The 20,392-nt window shown below is 47.6% G+C and overlaps 1 protein-coding gene across 1 annotated transcript in view; it reads left to right on the top strand.

Moving 5' to 3' along the window:
- The first annotated feature begins 261 nt into the window (after positions 1-261).
- The window catches only part of LOC138723362 (GTP-binding protein Di-Ras2-like), a 50,485-nt gene continuing 30,354 nt past the window's right edge, over positions 262-20,392 (top strand). Inside the window, exon 1 of the mRNA XM_069862309.1 lies at positions 262-1,536. Within this exon, the coding sequence (XP_069718410.1) occupies positions 325-921 (597 nt within the window). The 5' untranslated portion in view covers positions 262-324 and the 3' untranslated portion in view covers positions 922-1,536. The remainder of the gene's footprint in view (positions 1,537-20,392) is intronic.

Below are 20,392 nucleotides of genomic sequence, written 5' to 3'. Positions count from 1 at the left end.
GCGGAGCTGATGCCTACAGGTGAATCCCTCCTCCCTTCTCGGAACGCCAAGTGTGCTGGGTGCCTGCGGGGATAGCGGTTTGTTTCCCTTTAACGCAAGGAAAAAGGACTGGGAGGGGAGCGACCGGTTTAATTGCTTCTGTCAAGAACGCACCGTGAAATTCCCGAGATGGTGTGAAGGATTTCGTTCCCTTTCTCTCCCCCTGCTCCTCTCTTTCCCTTCTGCTCCCTTCCTCGCCCTTCTCCACCTCTGCATAGGGGTGTGTAAACTTGAAGCACTCGGGCTCTTTCCAGCTAGAACCTTCACAATCGCAGCGCGGCGAACATGCCCGAGCAGAGCAACGATTACCGGGTGGTTGTGTTCGGAGCAGCAGGGGTTGGCAAAAGCTCCTTGGTCCTTCGTTTTGTAAGGGGAACTTTCCGGGAAACCTACGTTCCCACAATCGAAGATACGTACCGGCAGGTGATCAGCTGCGACAAGAGCATCTGCACCCTCCAGATCACAGACACGACGGGCAGCCACCAGTTCCCGGCCATGCAGAGGCTGTCCATCTCCAAGGGGCACGCTTTCATCCTGGTGTACTCCGTCACCAGCAGGCAGTCCATGCAAGATCTTCAGCCCATCTTCGAACAGATCTGTCAGATTAAAGGGGACATTCAAAAAATCCCAATCATGTTGGTGGGGAACAAAAGCGACGAGGCCCAGAGGGAGCTGGATGCCGGCGAGGGGCAAGCGTTAGCCAGCAAGTGGAAGTGCTCCTTCATGGAGACGTCGGCCAAAATGAACTACAACGTGCAGGAGCTCTTCCAGGAGCTCCTGAATCTGGAGAAAAGGAGAACTGTCAGTCTCCAGGTGGATGGAAAGAAATCCAAGCAGCAGAAAAAGAAAGATAAACTGCAAAGCAAGTGCTCTGTTATGTGATTGACTTCGGCTGGACTTGCACTACTGCATGATATAATCAGAGCGTGGACTCCCACAGAAAATACACATCTGCTGGAGGTTTCAGAGGAATCCATGCCTTGTAGGGCTATTGTTTTTTCTCTAAAATCTCTGCTGGATTATCTTATGTGTTGGTTTTAAAAAGGATGGCTTTCTGCATGTTTATTTTTTTAAAACAATAAATGTTTGATGTTAGCAATTATATGTGACTACAAGTTTCTCATGCAAGAAGTTTACAGAAAAGCATCAGTCAGAAACAAACATCTCTATTCCTGTGAGTACATGCTAGTTTTAAAGAATTTCCAGCCTATTTGCTCTAAAGAAATCATAATATCTATAATGTGTACACTTCAAAAATTGTTTTTAGGAATCTATTGACCAGAGCAAACCTTTAACAAAGCTGGGCATTTGCACTGCAAATGAACGTGTATGTCGCTTCAGGTGCTTACATTTTTGGCAAACTGACTGGCTTGCCTACCAAAGATGCAGTTTTTCCACAGTAGAAGTTAAGTTTTCCTGTGTGCTCTGCAATTCCTGAGACTTCTGGAGCTCTGAGAGTGATTACAGCTATAACTGCATATAATCAGGCTGTTTGCTGTTTTACTCTGTCTTCCCCTGTTCACTGAGGCAGGGGATTCCGTGTGCTGTGGCTCCACATCCAGGGGCGATTCTCCGCATCCTTAAGCAAGAGCTGCCTCCTTCAAGAGGGTAATCAAGTTGTTGTAAGTACCAGTTGATACCAGCTGGTTATCTTGGCAATTCACCTTTCTTTTTGCAGCTGTGACACTGATTTTGTAAGTGGCTGAAGATACTCTTGGTGTCTTCTTGGAGTTCTCTTAGTTATTAGGCATTTTCATTTCCCCTCTCATTTCATCTGAGTGACCCAGGTTTTAGTTGAGACTGGGGACAAGTTGGTTCAGGTAACACTGTTTCGGGAAGAAGCATCTACACCTGGAAACTGCGTGTGTAAAGCAAATTCCTCTCTGACAGAACCTCTTAGCAGACGAGCCCTGCAGATGAAGGGACTGGAGACATAAGCTTCCTCTCTCTGTTGTCTCCCTCCGCCCGCCTTTTTCTTTCTTTGGCTATTGTTAACAAGAGATAAGCATGACACTCCTCATCAGAAGTGCACGGCAGAGAAAGATTTCAGGGAAGGAAGTGCTGGTCAGCTATCAGCCTATGCCATAGATCTGTCTTGTGTATGTGTCAGCACAAGAAGACGACTAAGGACTTCAGTGTTGTACTGTTGGCTTCATTTTTACACAGCAATTTAGTTGTGAGTCAAGAGGTGTGGGAGAGCAGAATTGCTTCTTTTTATAGCACTTTTCTAGTGGAATGATTTTATTGTTGAGGATGAACAAGATAAGGAGCAGGAGATGCTGGAAGGTACGTACTCTTTCTTGGTTTGAAAGCACTAGTGTCTATTAATAACTGCTGTTCTGCTATGTAAGATGCTAGAAAAAGGCCTCTTCTCTCAGCCATTGTTTGTTCATGGCAGACTAACACACAAAACTATGAGGTTTGTATCCATGTTAATAATTCACATATCTGAACAACTCTTACAGTCTATTCTACCTCCTGATGCTTTGTTGATTCCTCTGCCAGGGGAGGTTTAGGCTGGACATTAGGAAAAAATTTTCATGGAAAAGGTCATGGGGCACTGAAACAGGCTGCCCAGGGAGGTGGTTGAGTCACCTTCCCTGGAGGTGTTTAAAAGATGGGTGGATGAGGTGCTGAGGGGCATGGTTTAGTGATTGATAGGAATGGTTGGACTTGATGATCCAGTGGGTCTTTTCCAACCTAGTGATTCTATGATTCTCTGTCTATGAGCTGCTTTTCTGGTCTTTCAGGCTGTGCCTACACAACCAATAAGGGGCCTATTAGCTCCGAGTGTGCCAGAGGACTTTGTCCCAGGTACAGCTGCAGCCCTCGGGCCGTTTGATTCAGCAGATCATTAAGATTTCAGGAACCCAAGCAAGTTCTGCATGAGTATTTGGCACTGACTGAAGTGACGCTCACTTGCCAAAATAAAGTGTGGATTCTTCAAGCTGATCTAAAGGCTCTCCATGTGATTTTTTCTTATTGGAGGTGATATCCCGCAGGTCCTCCAAGCTTCTTGTGCTGGACTGGTGGTGCTGAGTGGTGCGGTCCTCAGTCCCATGGTTGTGGGTAGCCTTCACTGCCGTTGCAGTCAGGGGTGAGATGGGCTGAAGGGCAGCCATAGAAGCAGCTGTAATGACTTTGCTTGAAAATAACTTGTTTTTCCCTCTTTAACTTTGTGCATGGATTTTGCTCTGTTCTTTTCTTTCCAAGCAATTATGCAAATGCTTCTCTGTGGGTCGTTTTTCGCATCTGGCAATTATTATTGCAAAGACTATTCAGTTCCATTTCAGCCTTCGAAACCCCTATAAGTCATTTTATATTTAAGCCTTTTTGAAATGTCATGAGACCTAATAATGTCTTTACAACTCCCACGGCCTTCATGGAGATGCCTGTGCAAAGGCAGGGCAGCGTGTATCTGTGATTATTCACACATCCAGTATGTTCTGTAATGTGTCATTATCACTGCAGTGTTTTCCATGTATGTGGTGTGGAGAACACTGGGAACTGAGGTCTGGTGAAGCACAAGGAACAACTAATATGAAAAAACAGGCTCATTCACTCACACACCTGGCAGATTCCTCACGCTACCTTTGGTGGCTTTGAGAGGAAGCCCCGCGGTACTGCATGGGTGATGGAGGTGCTGGGATGCTGCTGATGCAGGGTGCTGGCGAGGGGCGTTGGCAGCCTGAGTCCTGGCCTAGGAGCCGAGAGAGGATTGGGAAGGAGTGACGTGCGGTGTGGCTGCCTTTCATGCTATGTAAATAATCTGTTTTGGGTGTGCTAGAGCAATTGTATGGTAAATTAAAACTGTATTAATAAATAAATTGTATAATTGTATTTGTTTATATAAACTGAACTAGTCTGATTTGCGTGTGTGCATAATCTATCATTCTTATAGAAGGCAGATTTATTATAATTGAACTGATGCATGTCAAGATGTTGGCTATTAAAAGTTCCACGCAAATCTACTTTAAAGGGTAATAACTTAACAGTCTTGCAGAGAGCTACGTAGAGGATGCCTATAGTTAGCAACAAAGTGAAAAATACCATATTGCTCGGAGACACTTGCGAATCATTATGAAACGGTGGCCCTGCTCTCCTCGTAAATCAACGTTACTTCATAAACCTTGCGTTTGGATCTGCTTCTCACAGCCAAGATCTGGTGTGTTTGTGTGTTCTGGCACAGTGGTGGCATCATTCCCTTGCACTCTTGTAACCAGTAGTCTTGGGCTAAGGTTGTTTTTCTGGTGTGATGGCACAGCTGTAGAATTAGTGCCCTCAGGTGAACTGGAGAACAGGTCTGTTGGTTTTATGGACTGATGGGTAAGTTTTTGCTCAAAGCATCTTGAAGTAATGTGCCTCTTACAGGTAGCATTTGAGGAGTTTATTGCACTTATGCTTAAGTTTTATTTCTTGTGTTGGAGCATTTTTCTGAATTAAAGTAAAAATGATTTTTATTTAAAAACTGAAATGTTTTGCATCCTAAGGAGTATATCATAAGGAACTTTTTTTGAGTAAGTACAATTTAAAATTAACTGATTGTGTTTGTTGGTTTCGTTTGTGGTTTGGGTTTTGGTTTTGGGTTTTTATTAGGAGTTCTGATAAAAAACATTCAGGAGAAATCATTTGTCTGGAGTAAACAAGCAGTTCTGGTGCAGCTCCTGTATTAACTTACATGTTTTGTCCTTAACTGCTGTGTGCCAACAGAATGCTTTTTCATGAGGCAGTAACAGAGTGTTTTATGGAACTGTTTATGCATTCTGTAACCTCTTCAGCTTGGAGACATGCCCTGACACCCTGTTCGTATCTGGAAGGTAACTCACTGTTTCCTGAGTTGGTTGTTTTTCTCTGCATTTGTTTTCTGAAATGCTCTTCGTGAGCTCAGTTGCGGCAAGACAAGGGCATGGAAGATGCTGGTATGACTTGTTGAGTTGCTATTTATGCCTCCATAACATCTTTCCAGGATCACAAGGTGAACACAGTCAACTGTAAAAATTCTCTGCGCAATGTCCTGAATAAATTACAAGATGGCCCGGTAGGCTGGGTACCTGGATGAAGGCTGAACCATTCTGGGCAATGTCACTGTGTTTCCTCACTGCCCACTGTCTAAGGACTTCACGAGGACTGACAGTTCCCAGCTTGGACCGGCTAGGTATGTATTTCCACCACTAATTTAACCCTACCTTTCAGTTTCTCTACCACCCGTTGGAAACAGCATGAACCGAGTTGAGCACTAAGACAGGTTTTTCTTTGATACGTGGTTCAGAATCTCAGGCTTGCTTTGAAGCTTGGCTCAAATTTGGCTCTGAAAAATCAATTCCTTGCTTTCTACTACATAGAGCTCTTAAATAATTTTCAGAAACAGCATTACAGTTCATTCTGGAGAGCATGTTCAGCAGTATTCAGACTAGAAGGTGCCAGATCAGAAGAGGTTTAATGGGCAAAGATAATGGCACTGGAGGCCTTCTGAGTCTTTGCTGGAGGAAAAATACTGTGGCACCTTTCATTTTAAAACTGTTCCAAGTTTGCCTCTCTGCAGTCCAGAAATTCAAACATTTCTTAATTAGTAATACTTATTATTACCATGCAGCACTCGTTGACTGGCTTGAGGCAGGTTCCTTTCTGAATCTGGCCAACAAAATTAGCATCAGGAGAAAATACCAGGGAGGGGAATTGCAAACAGCTCTTCGGTGACTTGCAACAGAAAAACGTGAGCAGAAACTGGAGTGTCCACCCACACACATATTTTAAAAACAAGCAGCCAGAATATTGCTATATTCTCATTCCTCTTCCCAGAGCAAAGCAGGAACATGATTAATGTAACAAACAGCTCTGAATAATAAGCAATATTGCTTTATATGCACAGTCTGTAGCTACAGGGTACTCAGCTCACTCTAAGAAGAGTAAAAGTGCATCTTAATCATCTTCTGCTATCTTCTGCAGGTTCTGTGGTGTAAATTAAGTACATCAAAAGCAGCTAAGAGCTAATGAAAATGCTAAAGACCACTTAAAACTAATTGCAGTGTAGCAGCCTCCTGGTTAATGGATATTGCTGCATGGTAGGCTAGCGCTGCTGCCCTAATAGCTTCCTGTTTTTCCCATTTCGAACATACATCTAATAATGCAAAACAACAAGAGGAGTGGAGAAAGGAGGGAAAGACCCAAGTACCAGCACTACCTTGGCAGGGTTGTTTTTCCTCTGTGCAAGGTCGTGGTGTCCCACAGTGGCAGAGCTGAGCTTCACTGGCACGGCTGGGTGCCTGGTGTGGGGTCTGCCTTGGTCTGCTTCATCTGGTCCAATTTGCTGCTCTCTGCTCTCAGATTTTTAGCAAAATGCTATCATCCTAGAGCAGCTGTAGGCAGAGGTAACCTGCTAACTCTGGAGCAAAGTGCATGTGTTTCCCAGTTGGAAACTGTCTCCTCCTGGAAGGATGTATTTTTAATGACTGCAATTCAAACCGCTTCACTGATGATGATATATTATTAACATACCCATGATGTGACTCCTGTATCTCACCATTGGAGCCTGTGATGTCTCCTCCAGAGACAGGGAGATGATTTTCATGCATATGTGAGTGCTGCCCCAGTACTAAAATACCTGGGCAGCACAGGAGTAAAAGCTTTGCATCTCCAGCGTTAGCAAGAGTCTTGTTGTTTCACGTCTGCCTTTTGGAAAGGGCACTTCTGAGGCGATGGCTTTTTGTACCTAGAGATGAAACAAAAATAATACACATCAACATTATCACAATCTCCATGGCAGAACAACCCAAGTGTGCTGGGATGCTCCAGTTTACTCAACAGAGGCATGGATGTTGTGCTTGTGGTTTGTCAACCAGAAATACACAGAATCCAGCAAACATCAGTATCGCCTGCTCAGCAAAGCCCTTGGGTGAGCTTTACCCAGTTCATGCCTCCTGGGGCTGAGTCTGCAGCAGAGCAGGAGCAGGCTGTAAGTGCCTACAAGTTCCTCCTGCGGCACCTTTGACATGAGAGAGGTGGGTAGGAGGTGTTCAGCATCTGCAGCTGCATGAAACAGCCAAGACATGATTGCATCCTCTTGACACCAAGAGACTGATGGGGAGAGCTGGCCAGCGGAAATACAAATCTTTTTCTCTCAGTGGAGAACAGGAAAGGTTGCTCCTTTATACCCAGAAAATCTGGATGGACAAGGATGTAATGTGTATCCTGATGAAGACTCCCCTTTTCAAAATGAATCCTGTTTTCCCGCCTAGGTAAAGGTAAGAGGAAATCAGACAGATTTTTCTGCTGCCTAATTTGACGTTTTTCTCCAAGGATCAGTATCCAAAAAGCTTATACATGTACACTGCATTGTGCCTGTGTGTCAATGCAAAGTCTCTTTTGCCCACAAAGAAGGGGTGGTTGAACACGTCGCCGTTTGCTGCCAGCAGCCAGGCTGCTTGTGCAGCACAAGGATCTCCTGCCCCTCTCCCAGAACAGAGAGGTCTGTGCTGGGGTGTCCCATGGGCAGGCAGATAAGTGCAGGTTTTTGCTTTCCTAACAGGGTTCCCTTCCACTCGTAAGTGTCCTTGTTCCCACCCTGCCACAGGGCGAGCATCTGACTGGAGTGGGAAGAGAGCAGAGCACCACACCGGTCTCCAAAACAGGGAGCAGCAGGAAGCTTTCTTTTTATATCTCAGTGATGCATTTGTGTCTTTCATACTAAAAATATCTAAGGATGGAGATATGAAGACTCTTCTCTTCTCTTTGTGGTTTTCTCTTTGTTCCTACACAGTTTTCTCCACCCACTGTATCCTATTATGTGCCTGAGGCTGCCCATGGGCTCCCAGCAGGCGAGGGATGAGGAGCAGTGAAAATCCCTACTTGGAGAGAAAAATCCATCCATCTGGTGGAATCCCTGGACCAAGACCAAGGTCTCATCTTATCAGGGAGCAACAAAAACGCTTCTCCAGCCAGTATGGGCTGCTTGCATCCTGCTGCTGTGGAGCAGATGGCCCTTGGCTGCATCACTGCTGCTGCTGGCTCAGAACTTCCCAGGTGGGTATGGGATGGAGCAGACCCCAGCTAGCAGATAAAGCCTTCCTCTGCAAAATGCTCAGCCCTATATAGGGCCAGAGAGGCTCACTGAAACTACTATGGAGGTGAGGATGTAACTAAACATGCTCTCTCTGCTTCCAAGGAGCAGCACACCAGAGCTGCAAGACCAGGTCTGTCCCTCCTGACATCTCATTTCTACAAAGTAAAGCCCATAACAGGAAAGGGAAAGAAAATTAATAAATAAGGGAATGTTTGTGCTCAGATTGTTTCAGATATTTCTGCTGTCAGATGCTTTACCAGCTGGCCAAGCTGTGTGGCTCAAAAATGGAAAATATTTCTATCGACTGTAAAAAAAAAAAAAATCACTCACCTTTCCCACTGGTGTATTTCCAGGCATTGATTTGTTACGTTCTTTTTCAGGTGAAAAAATAGTCTTTATGCACAAGAAAGAGGATGCTGAAGTGTGGCTGGTGTTTGTCCATAATGTGAGTCATGCGTAATAGAAGGGTATTTGGAGTTTATTAATTTTTTTGCATTCATTACTGCTCGAAACAGCCTTAGCATGGGCCAGAGTGCTGCCTGGCACAGCCCTTCTGGGGTTGCCCAGCACAGTCCTCCAAGCAGCAGCTGGGGCAGGTTGTGGTCCCAGCTGGATTCAGCCCACGGGGTACGGATAAGGAGAGATCCAGCCTGCCATAATGTGCCTGCCGGTGCAGTGGATACTTGAAATACACCCTTAAAGGAAAGCAGGTTGTGCAATTTGAAATATTTGCAGCTATTCTATCAAGTTGTGAATGCCTGGGGAAATCTAACAGCCCTGCACTTTCTTTGCACGTGATGCTGCGACTTAATCAGTTGGAGGATTTCGTTTAAATGGGGTGGGGGAGTGCTACAGCTCTATTAGGCAATTTTTGGTCGTTGCATGTTTTCAGTCTGCCATGCAGTGCCAGTTGCTCTTGTAATGCGTGCAATGTCAAACAATGTGGTTTTCTTATGGGATAGTGCAATTAATCTCACATGCTCCTTTTTGGACAGCCTTTTCCAGGGAAGGCTGAGTCCACCAGCCCAATGATGTGCTTTTAAGTGAGGTAATCCTTCATTTGTGAAAGAACTACATGATAAATAGTGAGGGAAAACAAGTGTAGGGAGGGTTCAGACGAGAGGCTGGCTCCTTGGGACATGGGTGGGCAAGCAGAGGTAGCAAAGCTAGGGAAACCCCGGCTCTGGCTTATCTAATGATGCTGTAGCTGGCTGGTGCATCTTTCCCATTTTCTGCTGCCCAAAGGGACTGGGGAACCTTTCCAGCCCCCTTCCCCAAGCACCCCAGGTACTGGTGGACCTTCCCTGGCTGGTCCTCCCTGGAGATTTCCCCACAGATTAACCTCCTGCCCTTTTCTACACTGGAGACAGCAATATTTCTCCTCTGATCTTTCTCCTTGAGCAGAATGTGTCCAACAAAACAGCCAAGACATTGAGGGCTTTTTGGTGTTTTTTTTTGTTGGGTTTTTGGTTTTTTTGGTTTTGCTTATTAATTTAGGCTATCCCTTGCAAATGAAAGAAGGAGCAGCGTCAGGGCAGCTGAGATGGAGGCAGGTGCTGGCAGCATGGGTGTCCCACAGTTCAGCAGAGCATAGGGACTGTCACAGGAGGGAACACTGGCTGTTAATGGGGTCCATCACGGGAGGGAACATCTGCTGTTTAGAGGGACCATCGCAGGGAGGGAACACCAGCTATCTGGCTCTTAGAGGGGCTCATCATGGGAGAGAACGCCAGCTGTTAATGGGGTCAACCACAGAAGGGAATGCTTGTTGTTAACTGGGACCACCACGGGAGGGAACGCTGGATCAAGGCTGGTGATGGGGGCACAGGGCCTGCTCATGGTCAGGGGCTGCGGCCACCAGTGCGGGCTCTGACCCCTGATGAGGGATGGCTGCTCTGTAAATTACATTGTGCTGTCTCCTCCACCTCCGGTTCTCCTTCCCTGCCTGTCTATGTGAAATTTGATTACTCTTCTGCTCTAGAGAAAACCTTTCTTAACTGCTGGCTGCAGACATCTGTCTGCTTTACTTATAAAGCACCTTTCTGTAACTATTTATCTGGACTCTGTGAGCTAAACCCACAGGATAGCTGGGACCACACTCTTCTCGAAAGGCACAGGCAACTCTGCCCTGCACCAGCCCCTAACCGGCGACAAGTGCTCTAGCCTGCTCCCAGCTATTTTCAGGATCATTTTTCTGTATGTTTCTAGTTTAGTACAAGGTGAGTGGAGCCAGAGTCAAAATTCTCCTTCTGCACAGATCCTGGAGAAACATCAGTGGGTTTTGACACAATTTTGAGGATTTCCTTAGGAGGTAAAAAAAGCTAAGAATGGAGCTTTTCTGCTGTCTGCTTTTGCCTGGCTCCTGCATGCTACATTGTCCCTGCCAGGAGAAGGGCAGTGGCCAGGCCTGGGGACCCAGCTGCAGCACCTGCCAGCCAGGCCACCTTGGACCCCCACGCTGACTTCTTTGGGAATCTTGCAAAAGAACTGGGCAATTTATGCAGGGTATTGGTGTTTAATTTTTGATAAGTACTGCTAGCGTGTCTAGCACCTCACTTTGAGGTTCTGCTTCAGAAAGGCATCTTTGCTTCTGGTAGCGTGGGAGTGAGGCATCTGGCTGATGTTTTTTTGACAAAAGATGTTTTTGTTACAAAATGAGGAATGCTTGAAGCCAAAATGCATCATAAAAAGGGTCAATTTTAGAAGAAACTCCTATTGAATAGAGCTTTGGATGTGGGCACTGGGTGGGTTCCCAGCAGCCCAGCACCACGCATGTGCTGTGGGCTCCAATTGACCACACCTCGGTTCAAAGGCTAACTGCTTCTTTGTCCTCAGAGAGACCAGCCCTGCTGCTGGCAGCCTTGAGTTTAGGGCTGGCTTTTGGTAAAATGGATGGAGAAAATCACTTTATTTCTTTTTGTGCATCCCTCCTCTGCAAGGACACACTTGACCTCTGAGCACTGCTGATGCAGCACTGCAAGTGTGAGGCTAATGCTGGTTTTCCAGGATGCTGGGAGAGGGGCTGTCCCCCTTGGATTGCAGCCATGCTCATAGTATCTCCGAGCACCTCAGAATGTATTAGCCTCTGGCAACCACGTGCTACTTCTCGTTTCAAGGTCTGCTGCTTCTCTGCTGCATTAGGTGCTGTGTTTCATTCCCTGGCAGGCAAGAGGTGATGTGCTTACCTCTAGAACTGCATTACTCAGAAGAGACATACTCATTGCTCTCTGCAAAGCTCCTGCCAACAGCAGCTCCACTAATTGCCTTTAAGGAGAGATTTATGCAACTGCTGCTGTTTCTCTTGTTCAGCTGGTTGTGCACCGTATGTTCGATGTACAATCATTTTTCAGCAAAAGTGCCCTGAGGCACTAGGAACATCCTCTGTGGCCACTGCTGCTCAGTATCCCTTGGCACTGGGCTCCAGTGAGCAAACACCTGCTCCTGGTAGGGTGCTCAGAGCCTCCCTGGGGTGCAAGAAACCACTTCTGGGCGAAAAGGTGGGTGTCCTTTCTAGAATGGCCATATGAGAAACTGGCAGTCCCCAGGAATGGGCTTTGCTAGGTGCCAGAGTTTAGGAGGTGAGTGCCAGGCGCGCTCCAGTGTTGTCCCTTGGCTCTGCCCTGGCAAGTGAAGTGCTGTCTTTCCCATAGTGCTGGTCCTGCTCCGGTAACACACCTTCTCTTGGTTCATGTGCACTGGAGAGTCGTTAGGGCTAGGAGGGATTTGGTTATTTTCCCCTAGCATCAGAGGCCTCCACAACTGGGATAGGGAAGACAACCCCACCCCCTCCAAGCTCTCCCAGTGAACCCCACCCTCCTTCACTGGCACTGGGAAGGATGCTGTTTGTGTGTGTTGGCACAGGCAGGACACAGAAACAACCATAGAATCACAGAGGAAATGCAAAGAGTAAATTTATTTTCATTACCTTGCCAACTGGGGGATCCCTGAAGCAGCACCTGAAGGCAAGGCTGGAGACTGGTCCGTGCTAGAAGACTAATGAACCTCCTGGCTTTGCCTGTATTGCAAGGATTTGCACTGTGCTTTCATCTTTCCCACAGCAAGGCTGGAATCTCAAGCATGTTTGATAAGGTGCCTCTAAGTCCATCACAAGCATGTGTTATCTAAACACAGAGGTTCTACTTGTCCAACACACAAGGCTAAATAACAATTAGTATGATAAATGTGTTTTTCTACACCCCAGCTGCAAGTCCCTTGAGCACGTTTGCAATTCTCATCACTGATCTTCTGTTATTTCCTCACACTGGTGATGCTGGGCTGGTGACATGTTAGACCCGCTACATTTTCTCAGTCACCTCTGGAACAGGCTAACATGCATCCAAAGCAGAAAGGAGCAACTGTGTCAAACAGGCAGAAGAAGGCTGGCTTTGCTTTAGCGTGGCCAAAGTGCATGCTGAGACCATATCTTCCATCTTCCAGGTTTATGTTATTGCAGTATGTCCCTTGGCTGAACTCTTAACCTTCTTACACATGAAATAATGAGTTCAGCAGAGATAAATGATCCTTGTGGACAGGAATACACCCTGGGTACCATACTGAATCCCACAAGCATGGGCTGCTGCTACTGCCTCACATGCAAAACAATGTTACACACTTTGCTATGGCTTAAAGGAAGCAAAATAAAAGAATCATATAGCAAAACAAAATTTACAATAGCTGGGGTTGAATACAAGGTGTAAGATATGAAAAGTGGGCTGCAAAACAATGCCTTTCCTTGCCTGGGCTCAGCCCCAGGGCACTTAAGGGCATTCCCTGTGCTGGAGCGACCCATGATACCGCACGCGTGCAGACCCTTGCCCTGCACCCCTCCCCAGACCCCTGAGACCTGCACCCTTCAGCTCCCAGTGCACTCAGTGATTGCAGCTGGCCCAGTGTATCCCCCACTGTGTTTATTGCACATGCCAGTGTGCCCAGTGCCTGTCCCAATGCACCCAGTGTGCTCGGTGCACGCCTCGGGGCTCCCAGCATGTGCTCCTGCACACACACGACACCCCCATGCAAACCCATAGGGCAAACTGGCTGGGGTGAGATGGGAGCCCCTGGCAAAAGCTCCTGCTGGGGTCTGGTGATGGCCCTGTGCTGCCATGGTGCCTTTGGGGATGCTTGTCCAGGGATGCTGCACTGCAAAGCCACAGGCGGGTAATTAATGCTGCTTAATTAAGCTCACGATTAGAACTGAATTAGCGGGTTGCTGCTGCCTTAACCCATGAGAGGGCATTCCTGCCTGGGGCTGGCTGGCTGGTGGAGAGGCTTGGGGAAAAGTGGCTTTCTCTTGTTTATAATTGCATGAGGAATTGATTCTCTTTTGTCAGTTTTCCTAAGCATTTTGGGTTGTTTTTTTCTCACTGGGGCATAACACATGGCAACGTCCTTCTGAGCATCCAATACTGCCCTGAAGTGTTTGTTACCATCTGTAATGCAGGAGATGCGGAATAAAAAGGAGCCAAGCAGAATGGCGATACCATCTCATCTCCTACAAACCCTGGCTAAGGAGATGGGCTGGCGTTGTCCAAGAAGACCTGACTGTGCCAAGAAGAGCAGCAACTGGGTTCCTTTAGCATCAGACAAAACATAGATATGGAAAAGAGTGAGGAGGGATTTTCCTGATGCTTTCAGACCTACCACAGGGCAGAGGTGCAGCTCGGGATGCAAAGTTGATGTTATCTGGTAATGATCTTCACCATCTGTCCCCATGATGGGACTGGCATTTTCTTCTGCCCAGATACCTCCCCTTCCTCCTGTCTCTTTTTTCCCAATCTCAGTGCCCAATCTCTCACAGAGGAGGGTGAGCAGATGAAAGCCAGAAGCAGAAACTGGGTGCTGGGCTGCCTTCAGAAGGGGAAGCCCAGTGTCCAAACCCAGCATCACTGCCAACAGCCAAGGAGATACAGGAGAAACATTGAATTCCAAATGTTCACATGTCCTCCTGGTGTTTAACAGCAAAGAGTCTGGTGTAAAAACAAGACTGAGACAAAATTTATCTGATCTAACCAGCACTCCTGCAAGCTCCCAGGCAGCAACCTGTATTTAAGTGTTAATCAATGCCTCCTCTGCCTCTGAAGACAAATGTCTTCCTGAGCAATCCGCTGCATCAAAGCACCCAGCCCTGCAAGCAGAGGCACGTCGGGCCTCTCGGGCAGCAGACAAGTCTTTGCAGGTTCCCAGCCTGCTCCTCCCCAGGGGATGGTGCTGCTCCCACTCTCCTGCAACCCCCCCAGGACACCCAGCTCTTCCTTGGGCACGGGGGCACAGAGCTGCTCCAGCCACTCCAGCATCTGGTGTGCTCGGCCACCACACCTTGTGAGCCCAGCCTGCTCCAGTCCCTGGGCACACACTGCTTCTGTCGCAGCCCCTTCAGAATCAGCATTGGCAGGTATGAATCCAGCTTTAGGAGCAGGAGCGACCAGGTTTGGTTGTGCAATCTCCTGTAGATCCGGAAGAAGGGCTTTGCACATCAGTCACCTGCACATCTCTACGGGGTCTGGCAGATGACAGTATTTGGGAATGGGCATTGCATTTTGGAAAAGCTCCTCATCCACCGTGTTCTGCTCCCTCAGGCTGCGCACACTGAGGCTCAGAAATAAAAATATTCAAGTAAAAAATTAAACCAATAGAATCCTAGAATCATAGCATGGTTTGGGTTGGAAGGGACCTTAAAGATCATCCAGTTCCACCCCTCCTGTCATAGGCAGGGACACCTCCCACCAGACCAGGCTGTCCAAGGCCCCATCCAGCCTGGCCTTGAACACCTCCAGGGATGGGGCAGCCATGACTTCAATATTACTTTTCTTAAAAGTTGTTACACTTGCTATACCAGTCCCCAAGCCTTGTTGGGGAAGATGCTACAGCTCTCCAGTTCAGGAGATATCCACCCTGCTGCTGGCACACCACTGGCTGCATAATTGCTCTAATGCAACGTACTCGGCTTATACCATCATGATGTCACACCAGCAAAAAATGCAACTATACCTTAAAGAAAAAGAGGGGACCTTTTTTCTAACGAGGAAGCGGGGGCAGAGGGAGAAGCACACTGATGTACTATGGTTGTTGTGCCAAGTTTGGTCACAACAACCCCGTGCAACACTACAGGCTTGGGCAAGTATAGCTGGAAAGCTGCCCGGTGGAAAAGGACTTGGGGCTGAACACGAGCCAGCAGTGAGCCCAGGTGGCCAAGAAGGCCAACAGCATCCAAAATGATGTGACCAGCAGGAGAAGGGAAGTGATGGTACTCCTGTGCTCAGTGCTGGTGAAGCTGCACCTAGACATAAGGAAGAATTTCTTTATTATGGGCATGGTGAGGCCCTGGCACAGGTTCCCTGGGGAAGCTGTGGCTGCCCCATCCCTGCAGGTGTTCAAGGACAGGTTAGATGGGGCCTTGGGCAGCCTGATCTGGTGGGAGGTGTCCCTGCTCATGGGAGGGTGGTTGGAACTGGATGATCTTTAAGGTCCCCTCCAACACAAACTATTCTGTGATTCTGTGATTCTACGAATCAATTTTGGGCTCCTCACTACAAGAAAGACTGAGGGGCTGCGTGTTAAGATGAGGGCAACAGAGCTGGAGAAAGGGCTGGAGGGCAGGGGTTACGAAGAATAATAGAATCATAGAATCACTAGGTTGGAAAAGACCCACTGGATCATCAAGTCCAACCATTCCTATCAGTCACTGAACCATGACCCTCAGCACCTCATCCATCTGTCATTTAAACGCCTCCAGGGAAGGTGACTCAACCACCTCCCTGGGCAGCCTCTGCCAGTGCCCAATGACCCTTCCCATGAAAATTTTTTTCCTGATGTCCAGCCTACACGTCCCCTGGCAGAGCTTGAGTCCATTCCCTCTTGTCCTGTCCCCTGTCACTTGGGAGATGAGCCCAGCTCCCTCCTCTCCACAACCTCCTTTCAGGCAGTTGTAGAGAGCAATGAGGTCTCCCCTCAGCCTCCTCTTATCCAGGCTAAACAACCCCAGCTCTCTCAGCCGCTCCTCGTAAGACCTGTTCTCCAGCCCCTTCACCAGCTTTGTTGCTCTTCTCTGGACACGCTTCAGAGCCTCAACATCCTTCTTGTGGTGAGGGGCCCAGAACTGAACACAGGATTCGAGGAGCGGTCTCACCAGTGCTGAGTACAGAGGGAGAATAACCTCCCTGGACCTGCTGGTCACGCCGTTTCTGATCCAAGCCAAGATGCCATTGGCCTTCTTGGCCACCTGGGCACACTGCTGGCTCTTAGAGGTCTTTTCCACCCTTAAGGACTCTATGACGGGATGATTCTAGGGATGCTTGAGCCACCATTGGGACCGCCTGCCATGGCCCCGCCCACTCCGCGCGACCCCGCCCCGCCCCTCGGGGCGGGGCGGGGTCGCGCGGAGTGGGCGGGGCTATGGGTGGGTGGTGGGCGTGGTCATCTGGGGAAGTGGGCGTGGCCAAAGCATCCAGCGGGCTGTGCTGGTTTGGATGTGGGCGTGGCCAGTGTGGGCGGTGGGCGGGGCCAGGGCTGTCGCCCGTGGTGACGGGGTGCGGGCGGAGGAGCGGAGCGGAGCGGCGGTGAGTGCGAGCGGGGAAAGGGGGGCCGGGGCCGGGCCGGGCCCGCGTGGCCTTCGCGGGGGGGTTAGGGTGGTTTTGGCTTTTTAGCTTGATTTTGGCTTTTTAGTCTAGTTGTGGCTTTTTAGGCTGGTTTTGCTTTTTCACTTGGTTTTGGCTTTTTAGGCTGTTTTTTGTCTTTTTAGGCTGATTTTCCTTTTTAACTTGGTTTTTGGCTTTTTAGGCTGGTTTTGTCTTTTTAGGCTGGTTTTGTCTTTTTAGGCTGGTTTTGCTTTTTAACTTGGTTTTTGTCTTTTTAGGCTAATTTTGTCTTTTTAGGCTGATTTTGTCTTTTCAGGCCGGTTTTGCTTTTTAACTTGGTTTTGTCTTTTTAGGCTAATTTTGTCTTTTTAGGCTGATTTTGTCTTTTCAGGCCGGTTTTGCTTTTTAACTTGATTTTGGCTTTTTCAGGCTGGTTTTGGCTTTTTTCAGGCTGGTTTTGGCTTTTTTCAGGCTGGTTTTGGCTTTTTTGGGTGGTTTTGGCTTCTCAGGCTGGTTTTGGCTTTTCAGGCTGGTTTTAACATATTAGGCTGGTTTGGCTTTTTAACTTGATTTTGGCTTTTTAACTTGATTTTGGCTTTTTAACTTGATTTTGGCTTTTTAGCTTGGTTTTGCTTTTTAGCTTGGTTTTCCTTTTTAACTTGATTTTGGCTTTTTAGCTTCATTTTGGCTTTTTAGCTCGGTCTTTGGCTTTTTAGCTCGGCTTTTATTCTTTTTTGTGGGGCTTTTTTTCCCCTCTGCTAGCCGTCCCAAGGAGCAGTCCCGGCGAGAACTCACAGCTGCTTCAGTGTGGTTCAACAAGTTGCGTGTGGCTGTGGAAAGGGATGAAATCTGCTCAATTATGTAAAAATAAGAATAAATCTGGCCTATCTCTTTGGATACAGGGTCTGTGTGGCAGCCCCCGTCCTTCCTATTGCCCACCTCCATCCATCCGGACCCTCTGGACTGCAGGGATGGATGTACGGGGCTGGGGGTAGGAGACAGCAGAGGGGCAGCCCCACCTTCCCATAAATCACTTAAACTTTGGCTGTGTCCATGTTCCCACCCTATGTCCGTGTTCCCACGTCAGGCGATGGCTTCCTTTGGCGCTGCCGGATGGAGGAAGTTTCCCATGTGCGAGGAGTTGTGGGATTGGTGTGGGAAGGAGTTTAATTAGTGGTAAGCGTCATTATTCGAGGAGGTTTCACATTGATACTGAGAAGATTACACACCCTGTTGCAGCAGTAAGTTTACTTTAAGCAGCTCTTAAATCTCAATACTCTATGCCAAGTTTAAATTCCTTACTTTTGGGAGAGTTTTCTTTTCTGTCTGGAGTGTAATATTGTGTCTTTAGCTTGGTGCTGTTGGGAAGGAGGACCCATGCTGTGCAGATGCCATCTCAGCTCATCCATCTCCTTCCCTCCTTGCTGGCACGGACCCTGGCGTGGGCGTGTGGGGGACACAGTGGTCTTGTCACTTCCAGACAAAAGGCAGCGGGACCTGCCTCAACCAGTGGCTTTGAGCTGGGGGGAGGTTTGTCGCAGCAAACATGATGGGGATGGACAGCGGGGTTACCGTGAGGCAGAGGAGGGCTCAGGAAGCAGGGCCTCATTATTTCTGATGATCAGGAACAATTCGGTTAGTATGGCATATCAAATTGAATTCACAGTAATTTGTCAGGCTATTCACTAGCATTTCTATTGACTTTGAGCGAATGGCATCAGTGACAAGTTACTTGTTCGCATTTATCTTGGTTGTGAATTGAAATCCTGTGAATGAAGAGTGAGTACTGGACAGCAGCAGCGTTTTATGCTACTCTGGTAGCACTAAATGAGATTGAGGGATTAGTACACAGCTAATGACTTATCAAACCCATGTTTTCCACTTGCATTGAACGTATTGCAGGCACTTAGGGTAGCTTTAATCAAGCACTAGAGCAGCAAATAAACTGGGAAGGGGAACAATGTATGGGATCTGATGCTGTCGTCAAGCTGCCTTGTGTAACAGTCCAGCGGACAAGACCACCTTCATTTAAAAATTAAGCTCTCCTGCTCTTTGGAAGAGTTTTGGAGGGCTCCCAACGGAACCAGCATCTCCCATCTCTTGCTGGCATTATGCTTTAATGCAAATACTGACTTGTGCTGGAGGTTTCAGGCAGTGTGTTTTTTTTCAGGTATATGTCTCTGTGGTGTTCGGGTATATGTCTCTTTTTTTTAATGCATACTGGAAGTTCTTCATTTCATAGGCTCTATTCCTCAAAAGACTTGGTGTATTTGAGCCAAATTCTCAAGAAGCTCTCCGCAATGAGGTGATGCCTGGGATGCAGACGATAGCACAGTGATGGTTCCACGGTCCCTTTAAGTGTTGCTGAAAAGTCTGTTGTGGAAGATGCTAAGCACAGCAGCTCTGTGGGATGGGAATGTGCTTCCTTCCTGGGCACAGCTTCCCAGCCCTCATGCATCGTCCTTTGATTAGGCTCACTTGCAAGAGCAAATTCATATTGAGGCAGAAGTTTTTGGTACAGCCCCAATAAATCCTCACCCTCAGCCCTTTCACTTTGTCCCCTGTGCCAGAGCAGACATCACCGCAGGAGCCACCTTCATGGGTATGGAGAAGAAGGACATTCCAAGCAGCATATATTTAGCCTGGGAAACCCCACCGCAACCCTGGCCAAGCTATGGAGCATTATTCGTGGGGGAGTTGTATTGTTGCAGTTTCATCTGCATTTCTGAAAACTATAGGAATAGGCAGGGCTCATGGGGCTTGTGTTCTAGCACTGAAATGTCCATGTTGTGCTGAGGTTGGAATTGATAGTGAAACTTTCGTTATCTCTAATGGAGGCAGAAAACAAGTTCCCCAGATCTTGAAAGTAGTTGTGGACTTGCCGTATCTTGGGAAATTGAAGCTGCAGATGTTTGATGACTTGGGATTTGCTCCATATTAATTACGGCTGGAATCGCACAGCTACTTTCTGAATTTTGCAATATTACACAATTAGACCTCGTTTTTCTGAACGTGCACATTCATCCTGCATTCAGTGCTGTGACCTCTTCCGAAATCCCATCTTTTCTGCTCTCTGCAATAACCTGTAGAGGAGTGTGGAAGGGAGGTAGAAGAGAAGGTATTAACGTTAGAAGTAAAAAGTTGTCACTCTGCATTTTGTAAGGAGTAATGAGAAGCAGCAGAATGAGCAGTGGTAGTGACAGAAGTCCTCTCAATAACTGAGTTATGGTAGGGTTCTCCATAGGGCTTTGCAGAGGCAGGTCAAAGTGGGAAAGTGGGAGGAGTGGTGGGGGTGCATCTGTCCTTTAGAGACACATGCAGCTCTGGGGAAAACTGGCATTGCCATGGACATAGTGTGACATAGCGCTTTTTACTGCAGAAGGGTTTAGTTCCCTTTCCAGCTGGGTGTCTGCATGGAGGACAATGTCCTTAAAACTGGACAGTCTGCCCCAGGTCTGCCAGCGCTTCAGTGGCACAGAAGCAGTTCATAGCTTTGAGATGCTTGGGAACACCACCGACTGTATATTTTTAGTTGTATTACTTTGAATATTTGGTACAGTAGGCAATGTGTTTATAGTTGTCTTCCTGTATTTGTATGAGCATCTTGGCCTGTGATGGAGTTACAGAGTTAAAAGAATAAGTGTGTTGTGAGGATGATTGGTGAGGCAGCAGGTAATGGCTGCAGGATGCAGCTGGTCCTGAGCCCCACTGGAGGGTGATG

Source organism: Phaenicophaeus curvirostris, chromosome 8, assembly GCF_032191515.1.
Source record: "Phaenicophaeus curvirostris isolate KB17595 chromosome 8, BPBGC_Pcur_1.0, whole genome shotgun sequence".
In the NCBI taxonomy this organism is placed as follows: domain Eukaryota; kingdom Metazoa; phylum Chordata; class Aves; order Cuculiformes; family Cuculidae; genus Phaenicophaeus; species Phaenicophaeus curvirostris.
Note: the sequence above shows the minus strand (reverse complement) of the source record. Positions and strands in the feature narration are given on the sequence as shown.